This window comes from Callithrix jacchus, chromosome 5, assembly GCF_049354715.1.
Source record: "Callithrix jacchus isolate 240 chromosome 5, calJac240_pri, whole genome shotgun sequence".
NCBI lineage: Eukaryota > Metazoa > Chordata > Mammalia > Primates > Cebidae > Callithrix > Callithrix jacchus.
The window spans coordinates 69,641,769-69,652,426 of record NC_133506.1 but is presented as its reverse complement, the minus strand read 5'-3'; the positions used below and the strand labels follow the sequence as shown (position 1 = coordinate 69,652,426).

Here is a 10,658-nt window from a genome sequence, read left to right as displayed (position 1 = left end):
CACTGCAGAAAGGAGCCAGTTGAGGGTGCATAGGGGGGCTCAGTGAAGGTACAGGTCTGAATCACCTCCAGACTGAGCACCGCCTTCCTGTGCCACCCACACGGCACTGCATGGGCAGCCGGGCTGTAACTTGGGGTGACTGATGGCCAAGGTGGACCCCAAACAGCCTTTGCCTCCTGGGACTCTAGTTCCAAGAGAGTCCATTTGATATGAGTAGAGAGCCTGAGGGTAAGGGTTACAGCCCAGCTCTTCCCAGGTCAGTGTCCAGGCTGGCCCCTTAAATCAGGAACATGAGTGACACTGGCAGGCACTGGCCCAGCCTGAGTCTTCAGCCACAGTGATTCCTGGTACCATCTGTGCACAGCCGTCTGCCCTACAGATGCCAGGTTCCCATTCTGAATGCCCCAGAGTGCCTCCTGTCACGGAGGTGGCCTCTGGTACCTCACTGTCACAAGCAGCAAGGCCCCTTGTTTCTACCCTCCTCTCTTCTTTTAAAAGTGTATCTCTTTCTTTTTATTACAAAAGTAATAAATGTTCATGGTTTTTTAAAAAATCCAAACCATTTCAAAAGGGCCAGAATAAAACACATACTGGGATCAGGCCCTCTCTCGGCCACACCCAGGACTGGCTACACCAGTCCTGTGGGGTGGCATCTCCTGATGTCCCCACATGGCCAGACTCCCAACTGCACGAAGGAAGCCTTATCCCCAAGCAGCCTCTGCCACCCGCCTCTTCATTAATGCAGGTGGTGTCCTTTTTTCCTTCTGGGGACTTTATGCCAGGCCCTGCCCTAGGCTGGCTAATCAGAGAGGCCGGGGAGGGCCGGGAGCTGGAAGATAAGCAGGGACAACTCCCTCTGGACCCTGGAGCCCCACACAGAGGAAGTATGTGCAGCTGGGCTTCCCAGCCTGCCGCCCGGGCCCTGCCAGCCATCCCGGCATTGGATGTCCAGGCCCATCACACTCCCACACTGTCTCCAGCAAATAATTCTGTTTTCTGTTTGGGGCAAGAGACAACAAACATCGTTTAGGAGGCTGTGAGCCTGTCTGTAAATAGTATTTACTTGCAGCACAGAAATTTTCCTGCTCAGAGGGGAGGGAACTGTTTAAAATTTTGACCAAATGCCAGGCATGGTCTGGGGGTGAGCCGCTCGACCCCACCCCCTCCAGGCAGGAAATGCCAGCCACACAGCCTCATCTGAAGGCAAAGATCAATTAGGAAGTTCTTGAGAGCTGGCCAGAGGAGAACGCTGGGAGCCCATCAGAGCTTTGCCTGTGGTGGTGTCCCAAGACAGAGTCTACTCAAGGGCTAGAAGTGGGCACTTCGGGTGACAGGAGCCGTGCCAACCTGTGTGGCCAGAGCCCATCACCAGTGCCTTGCACCGAGGACGCCCTGGGGCGCACTTTGTCCTGTGTGACCCCTGTGCACTCCACCTCCGGAAGAGGAGGAAAGGGGCAAATAGAGCTGGCTTTGGGTTCCCTCTGACAGGCTCCCCTCATCAAGCTGAGATCATAACTCTGATGAGCTCTGTTTTGGGCAGAGCAGACTCTTCCAGCAGAAGCCAGCTCAGCCCAAGGCTCCCGGCCCTGCCCCAGGAGCCAAGGTTGAGGATGCACGGAGCTTTGCTGCCCGGATCAGGCCGTCCTCCAAGGCTGTGTGTGCAGAGGCGCTGGCAGAGCGGGTGAGCACCTGTGCGAGCAGAGGCAGGGCTGGTCAGACCAGACGCCTCTCATGCCCCTCAAGCCCTGAGACAGATTCTGGATTCTAGAAACCAAAGAGAAAACCTCGAGGAGCTCCATGGGCGATGACGGAGGCACTGCCTGAGCACGTACCCTATACACAAAGCAGGCGTGACTGTGACAGCCATTTTACACAGGAGGGGCTGCAGGGTCAGCATCTGCAGTGTCCATCTGGCCCGGCCCCGCCCCGTGCCCTTCCTCCCCAACTGTGGGCTCAAGTATTGCGAATGGAATTTGAAGAACTGAATCCCACACTGCCCCTCAACCCCAGTACGGCACATTCCCACAGCCTGGCCCTTACCAGCCTTCAGGGGTCCCTCAGAGGCCAAAAGAAGGTGAAACGTCAGGCCAGGCATGGTGGCTCACGCCTGTAATCCCAGCATTTTGGGAGGCCAAGGCTGGCAGAGCCCTCGAGGTCAGGAGTTCAAGACCAGCCTGGCCAACATCGTGAAACCCCATCTCTACTAAAAATACAAAAGATTAGCCAGCTGTGGTGACAGGTGCCTATAATCCCAGCTACTCAAGAGCCTGAGGCAGGAGAATCACTTGAACCCAAGAGGTGGAGGTTCCAGTGAGCCGAGATTATACCACTGCTCTCCAGCCTGGGCAATGAGAGTAAAACTCTGTCTCAAAAATAAATACAAAATTATCAAGGTGGGCATGTAAGAGGAAGCAGCCGCTGTGGAAAACACGCTAGAAGTTCCGTAGTGTAGGTCTGACACGTGAGCTACATGTGACCTAGCAGTTACACACCTAGCTATTTGCCCAAAAGCAATGAAAATGTGTCTACACAAAAACTGTCCACAGGTGTTTACACAGCATCCTTCAAAACAGCCTGAAGGTGGGAACAACCCAAGCGTCCACTGCCTGATGGATAAACACAGTGTGTCCATCCACACAGTGGAATATTGTGCAACCGTAAACATGAAGAGTGCTGAGGCGTGGCACTCCGAGGTTGGACCTCAAACATGCAGTGCCGAGTGAGAGAAGCCGGACAGATGCTTTGATTGCATTTATAGGAAGCATCCGGGAGAGGCGAGTCCATAGAGACAGAGTGGCTTGGTGGTGATGACTGCTGGAGAGGAGGTGTGGGGTGATAGCTAGGGGTACAGGGGTCTCTCTGGGGAGTGGTGACAATGTTCTAATAATTATGGTGATGCCTGCACAGCTCTGGATAAACAAAACCCCACAGAATTGTACACTTTGAATGGGTGAATTGTATGTATGGCTGTGGATTATATCTCAATAAAGATGTTAAAATTATAATTGAGTTGAAGCCATGAAACTGGCTGGGTGGCAGGACTGTGCGCTCCAGGTTGAGAAGCGTGGACCCCGCCCCCTGGTGAACAGGCACTAGCTCCAGCCCGGCCCTCTCCAGGCACCCGGCAGCCACCTGCCTGTTGCAGAGGAACTCAGGACCTCTCCCAGCTCCCCTGGACCTGCCCACCATGGGGGCCACACCCCTTTGTTCCCTCATTCACCCCCAAATCCTGGACATTCTCCCCCTTACACATCTCTCACGTCCCCTTTCCCCACCTCACGCCTCTGTCCAGGGCCCAGCACCAGCACCTCTGCCTAGACCAACCCTCTAGAGGCCTCCCGACCCAGGGTAGGAGGCCCTGTTCCTACCCTGCAGCTAGGGGATCGCTTTCCCCATGCTCCCATCTGTTTCTGGAGCCTGAGCCCCTCACCAGGCCTGCTCGTTGCAAGGGATGCTTGGGTCCCTTGACCTTCTCCTGGGCTGGCCCACCACAGCTAGGTCACATGCTGTTCCCTTGGGCGGAAAGGCTCCTCACCCATCCCACCACCTCACCTCCTGACACCTGCCCATCCCAGATCTGACTTCAAAGCTCACTTCACCAGCAAGAAGGAGTCCGAGGATGCTGATCGATCATGGCAGCGATGACATGAAAACATCCCACCCTGTCCCCATTCTGCAGTGGCCTGTCCTGAGAGGTGGCATGCCCCCAAGGGCAGGGCATGAAACCCGTGCTCATCGCTGCGTGAGTCCTCTGCCTGTGTCATAGAAGGACTAACTCAATATTGTTGGATGGTTGGATGGATGGATGGATGGATGGATGGGAGGGGTGTCCAGGTGGAGGGAGTGGCGAGGGTAGACGCACTCAGGGGATAAGTGGAGGTGATCTGAGACCTGAGCACATCGCAGGAGCCCAGATGGAGAGAAGGAAGCCTCGGTGGGACAGGCTCTGGGGAGAGAATAAATCCTGGGTCCCCGGGGTAATGGGCCAAGACTTCCTTCCGAGGACAACAGGGGGTTGAGGGGGTGTCCTGACCCCATTTGCATGTGGCAGGGGGGGTGGTGTGAGGGTGAAGCCTGAGGGTGACGGGGGAGTGGGCAGGAGGTGGGAGCCCCAAGGGGAGGGGCCCACTGGACTGAGCCAGGCTGGTTGCCAGGGAACCAGGCTTCCTCCCGCTACACACACAGCTGGGTGCTGAGTAAGTGGAACCTAAAAATAAAGCCCCCAGTGGGGGCTGGGACCAACAGGGAATGGTGGTGGGGAGCAGGGAACTGCCAGGAACATGGCAGCACTCAGGCTGGGCCTTTCGGGCACCTCTAGCCCATGGCCCAAATCCCAGGCAGAGCATCCTGGCTGGGGACATGGGAGGCTCAGAGAGAGGAGGAGCCCGCACAGCTGAGGGATGGAGGGGCTCTGCGGCCCAGACCCTTAGGGCCACCTGCCTGGGCTGCGGGGCCCAGTTGGCTGGGCACCTGGGATACTGAGGACACAGGGAGGGTCAGCCTGGCCCAGCCCTGGCACCATTGTCCACCCCACCTCCGCATGCAGAACGGGAAGCTGGGGAACCTGCCCAGGGCCAGAGGCAGGGTGGGGGTGGGGCTGGGGCTGGGGCAAGAGAAGTTCAGGGCTGGCAGCCCACCTCCACCATGTGCCCTGGGGACCAAGGAAGTGGGGCAAGAGGCCGTGTGACCAAAGGGTCAGGTCTACTCCTCGGAAGCCCCGTGGCTTCTGACAGCTCTGGCCTGGGGGCTCCTGTGCCTTTGGAAGCCCCTGACTGTGCTGGGGGATGAGTCTCCTCGAAGCCCCCTCCAGCCCTCGGAGGAGAGGGCCAGGCTTGCCCAGAGAGCTGAGGAATGCGGCCGGGGAGCCCACCTTGGCAGAGTGAGCAGGGGGATCCTGGAGCCAGGGCGCTTTGTAAATGTCCATTCAGGCCATGGCAATAACGGGATGTCAAGGGAAAGCCGGCCCTCGGCCACTGTCCCTGAGCTTGACTGAGGACCCCCGGAGCTAGAGGAGGGCAGTGGCCAGCCTGAGGTCACAGGTGGAAGAGACGAGAGGCTGGAACAGGTGGAGGTCTCTCCCCGTAGAACCCTGATCCCCACATGGCCTTTGGAAGCCCCTGACTGGCCTTCGAGTCTCACAGAGAGACCTGAGGGGTAATGCTGACCAAAGCTGAAGGGCTGAGGGCCCCACCCTCAGGAAAATCACCCCAAAGCTCTCCAAGCTTGGAAGTCCCCCACCTGCCTTAGTCAGGGGGCCTAGAGTCCTGGGGACTGAGGGGTGACCCTGCCACCAGGAGCAGAACTGGGATAAAAGCAGAAAGTGGCCACATAGGTGCCAGGAGGAGAGGGGAGGGTCTCTCCACCTCAGGAGCCCTGGTGGCAATGCCCAAGCCCACACTCCTGGTCACTGTGCCCCGCTTCCCCCAGGTGAGCCGCTGCACCCACCCCCCATATGGAGACACAGGGTGCCCAGCATGTGTCCAGCTGCCGGTCAGCACAAGGCCATTCATTTAAGAATGACGGTGTCATCTGCCAGCCAGATGGGGGTGGCCAAGGACAGCGTGGCCACACCTCCCCACCCTCACTCGGGCTGACACGGGGCTGGATCCCCAAGGGAAGAGGCAACAGAGGGGCTGTCTTGGATGTGCTGAGGCGGGTGTGGGAGCAGGTGACACAGGACACCAAGTCTCCTGGGGGTGAAGCCATGACCAGGTGAGCCCCAATGCCTCCTAAGTACCTTCTTTGGAGGCCTGCAGAGAGGTGCCCATCCCTCAGCTCTGAGGTTTCGGAGAGAGGAAGGCGGGTGCCCATGTGGCCTGGGAGCTATTGGGCCTGACGCTCGCGGGCCCCAGTCCTGCTCCTTCCCCACGTGGACAGACAGAGGCTGGAGCAGATGCTGGGGTCACAGTGCCTTTATTGGTGAGTCGGAATGTGTCAAGGTTGGGACTCAATGGCCACGTGGTGGCATGTCCACGGTCCCCAAGGCAGCAGGTTCCAAGGCACTGGAGCAGCCCATGCCCGGGGGGAACCCTGACAGCTCAGGCGCCATTCTCTCCCTGGCAGGGCCTGGCACTTGGGGCAGGCCAGAGGGCCAGCCAGGCCTCCAGCAAAGCTGCTACAGCCCAATCAGCTCCTCTTGAGGGCCCCGGAGGCTTTCTGCCGGTAGATCTCTGCGGTGAAGGGCCTGCAGCAGCGGGGAGAGGCTGCAGTCAACAGGTCCTGGGGGTGACCCACCACCTACACCAGAGCTCTGCTTCCACCAGCTTGAGGGTGTCCAGCGGGGACCAGAACCCCCTTCATTCCCCAGAGCTGACGGGCAAACTGGCTTGGAGCATTCAGAGAGCAGGAGGGAGGGGAGACCGTCAGCTGCCTGTTGGGTCCCATAGGCCCCACTGTGGCTGCTCTGACCTGGGACCCCTGGAGTGGCCTGGCTGACAACAGCCTGTCCTGAGCCTGCTCTAGCCACAGGGAAGGGTTCTAGAGAGAGAGACAGGGCCAGTCAGGTAGCCACGCCCCCACCCACCGCAGCCCCTACTCACTCTTCGTACAGGAGGGCCACCATGTAGGTCAGGGCCACCAGCACTGTCAGCAGCAGGCCCGTGGGGCTGGCGTGCCTGCAGGGACAGAGGCAGATCAGGCCTGGCTAGAGCCAGGGTCTCCCAGGGCCACTGCCCACCTGCCCAGGCTGGCCCTTCCTGCTGTGACCCAGGCCCTCCAGCCTACACTGGGGCCACTTGGGCCAACTGAGCCCAGGCAGCGCTGCCCCTTCCTAAGTCTGGCTTTTTTTTTTTTTTTTTTTTTTTTGAGATCGAGTCTTGCTCAGTTGCCAGACAGTGGAGCCATCTTGGCTCACAGAAACCTCCACCTCCGGGTTCAAGCAATTCTCCTGCCTCAGCCTCTCGGGTAGCTGGGATTACAGGCACCCACCATGCCTGGCTAAGTTTTTGAATTTTAAGTAGAGACGGAGGAGTTTCACCATGTTAGCCAGGATGGTCTCAATTTCCTGACTTCATGATCCACCCACCTTGGCCTCCCAAAGTGCTGGGATTACAGGCGTGAGCCACGGCAACTGGCCCCAAGTCTGGCTTTTGTGCCAGGACCAGGGTCTCCATGTTCTCTGTCCTGATCCATCTGCCATCGCTGCCTGCCTGTCCGGCCTGGCTGGGTCCCCCCAGGGTGTGATCTGCTCATTCTTTCTGGGTCTCCAGCCCCAGGGAGAAGAGTCCCAGTGGCTAGGACTTCATTCTAGCTGGGAAGGAGGTTCTGGGACAGCAAGTGCTCCCCTGCCCCCAGAACCCATGCTCTGAGGAATGAAGGCTGTTTTCTAGAAATGGGTCCAGGGTCTCCCAAAGCCAGTTTGGGTCCACCCTGAGCCCCAGCCCCCAGCCACAGGTGCAGCCTATGGCCACGCCCTGGGAGGATCTGGCTTCAGGGGAGGGGCTTAGGCTGCTGCCCCACCCAGCCCTCAACACCCAGCCCGGCTTGGGCTCTCCTGGGTGGTGAGACAGCAGCCCCACACTCAGGGGCCCCTAGTCGCCCTGGCCCAGAGGACTGGAGGCCCCATGCCGAATGTGCAGTAGGCCCAAGGCTGGACAGAGCACTGCCGGAGGCTCTCTGCTGGTGACCAGCTCCTGACCCCACCACACCAGTGAGCAGCCTCAGCTCGTCAGTGACGGCAGCGCGGAGCCGGGGCACAGCTGCCTTGGGTTTCCAGAAATAGCTGCCTTCAAGCTGTCCCCCAATCTATTTCTATAGTTACCTCTGATCCCACAGCTCCTGCAGGCACTGAGCTGTTGCTGGGGAGGAGGGAGGGCGGGAAGGAGGGAGGTGCCTTGCTGGCACAGAGGGAACATGGGCAGGCCTGGGCCAGGGGCTGTGTCCTTCTTGGCTACGTCTGTGCCAAGCTGCCCCCTCCCCAGCCAAACCATCAGAAGAGCCCCAGATAGGGCTGGACCAAGATGAGGGCTGGAGGACACCTGTGGCCCCTGCAGGGACCCTCTGTCCTGCCCACTGCCTTTCACCCCCGGACCTCACACTGGTCTGCGTGACTGGGAGCTGCAGGAGGCAGGGCAGACATAAGGACAGCGGAGATCCAAGCCCAGGCTCCAGCTCCAGGCCTGGCATCCAGCAGCGACCCCACTGTGGGTGTCAAGGGGGACAGGAGCCCCCTCTTGCACAATACAAAGCAGGAGGCCCCCCTGCCCCTCACAGCCCAGCTACCGCCTCTGCCATCTGTCCCCTGGCACTGGCTCACTGCCACACTGGCCAGCCGGTGTCCTACATGCTGAGGAGCTTAGACAACTGCAGGCCCATCTCTGGGGCCCTGGCAGGTGAGAGACAGACGGGGCATGGGAGGCCTGCGGGGGTCCCTGCTGGGTCAGCGTCTGGCCAGGTAATGGTTCATCTCTAATGAGCTCCTGGGCCATTGCTGCCATCCCCCAGCACACCATGTGGCTGATGGCCTCAGGAGGCAGCTTGTGCATGCCCCAGAGCCCTGGCCTGGCAGCCCGGAGCCCAAGGGTGACTCTCACTCCGGGGCACAAGGCACTGCTGGGGAAACTGAGTCACTGGGAAGGTATGGAGGGGGTGCAGTCAGGGAGGGATTCCTGGAGGAGGGGACACCTCACATGGGGTTTGGAAGGAGCATAAGTGGGAGGGTTCCGGGTGAGGGAACAGCGTGTTAAGAGCAAACGCGCACACAGAGGAGGGGGACCAGGTGTGCTGGGAACCCTAAAGCCTGCAGGGACGACCTGGGTGGGGGGATTTGTTTGAGTGGACTCATCCTGTGGCCCCAGTGAGGGTGCTCCATGGCAGGGGAGCCTGGGTGCACACGGTCTGGGGCCTCAGGAACACGCTGCCTGAGTTCGGGCAGAGGGGCCAGGCCAGAAGGCAGGCAGGAGGTAACCCTGGGAACTGCCTGGCCTGGATGTGGGGTGGGGGCAGGGTGGGTCCAGCCAGACCTACAACCCGCCTTCTAGCTTCTGCTGTCTCCAACTTCAGCTGCTACAGTCCCAGCACTGAGGGCGGGGAGCCAGAAGGAAAATCTTGCTCCTGACATTCACTGTTTACTCCTTTGGGGTCCTACATGCCGGGGAGCTCAGACACCTGCAGGCCCATCTCTGAGGCCCTGGCAGGTGAGAGACAGATGGTCTATGGGAGGTCTGCAGGGGTCCTGGCCGTGTCAGCGTCTGGCCAAGTAAGGGCTCATCTCTAATGAGCTCCCGGGCCATTGCTGCCATCCCCCAGCACACCATATGGCTGACGGCCTCGGGAGGTGGCTTGGGCATCCGCCAGAGCCCTGGCCTGGCACTCCTTTGGGGTACTGAAGCCCTTCTGGTCCTGGGGAGCACCTGCAGCATTCTAGGCCAGTGGTTTTCAACTGTTAAATAAAAGCAGTGGAACACATTCTGCCAAAAAAACCTTCTATATAAGAAAATGGCTAAACTAGAACTGCCAGGGTTGGGGTGAGGGCCTGGGTCGGGGCTGGGAGTGAAGCCCAGGGCAGCTCCTGCTGCGCCATCCTTGACCGCAGGCTCTCTGACCGACCCTGGGAGCACATCCCTCATCCTGTCAGTGCCTGTGGCTGGCTGAGGCCAACAGCAGTTCTAGGCCTCCCTTGGCATGGGGCCCCCTCTGTGGGAAGGGGTATCTGCCACATGGGCAGAGGCTATGGGGGCACAGGGAGTTCTGTCAGCTGCGGGTGAGACGGGCTCTGGTGGCTCCGGCCGCCCCCTCCTGTGGGGAGTAGCAGATGGCTCGGGCAGTCCCAGCCCTGTTGCCAGCACAGGGGTCCGCAAACTACGGCCTACAGGCCAAGAACACCTGTTACATTTTTAAATAGTTAAAAGCAAAAGGATCAAAAGAATGTTTTGTGACACGTGAAAATGAATTGAAATCAAGGCCCCAGTGTCTGTAAGTGGAGCTGGGCTGCTGCCGAACAAACAAATCCGTTTTCCTGCATCTGCGGCTGTTCTGCGCGGCAGGAGCAGAGCCGAGCGGCTGTCACCTGCCTGCGGCCCTGGAGCCTCCACACTCCAACCCTTTTGGAGAAGCCGGCCACCCTGTTCTGGGGTGTTCTTTCTGTTACCATAGATAAGACGCTTCTGAGAAAGGGAGACCCAGGGCGCCTTAGGCCCCTGCAAATGATGTTCGTCCCACGCTCTTCCTTTCACTCTCTGCAGGGGCCCCAGCAGGGCAAAGGGGCGGTGAGCCAGGTACTCACAGGATGGCCCAGCCCAGGTAGTTGGCTGTGCTTCCCCAGTACATAGGGTTGTCCAGGACGCTGAAGGGGAACACAATCACTCTTGCCTCCTTGAGGATCCCGAAGTAATCACCTGTGGATGAGGAAGGCAGGGTCCTTGGGCTATCGACAGCCCTGGCCACACCATCACTGAGGGAGGCCCCAGAGTGGGCTGTGGTGGACCGGCAGGTAAGACAGGGCCCTGTCTTCCAGGAGACTCCAGGGGTTCAACAGAGGGCAGTCAGAGGGACCCAACAGGCACGTGGACAGCAGAGGACATGGGGCCCAGGGACTGAGGGGCTGAGCGCCACCCCTGCCCCACTCCTTTTCTCACATGCTCTGACCCAGCCACATTGGCCTTCCGCTTCTTGGCTCTGCACATGCTGTTCCCTCCCTTGCAATGCCTTTCCCTGCTCTC

General features: G+C 59.5%; 1 protein-coding gene across 10 annotated transcripts in view; it reads right to left on the bottom strand.

The window, feature by feature from the left end:
* Window positions 1–5,897: 5,897 nt before the first annotated feature.
* PEMT (phosphatidylethanolamine N-methyltransferase) overlaps window positions 5,898–10,658 on the bottom strand; it is an 81,925-nt gene continuing 77,164 nt past the window's right edge. For all 10 annotated transcript variants that reach the window (XM_078372564.1, XM_008996460.5, XM_078372562.1 and 7 more), the window contains 3 exons: window positions 10,223–10,334; window positions 6,540–6,614; window positions 5,898–6,184 (listed from right to left, as the gene is read on the bottom strand). In XM_078372564.1, coding sequence (XP_078228690.1) covers window positions 6,127–6,184; window positions 6,540–6,614; window positions 10,223–10,334 — 245 coding nt within the window. In that variant the 3' untranslated portion in view covers window positions 5,898–6,126. The remainder of the gene's footprint in view (window positions 6,185–6,539; window positions 6,615–10,222; window positions 10,335–10,658) is intronic.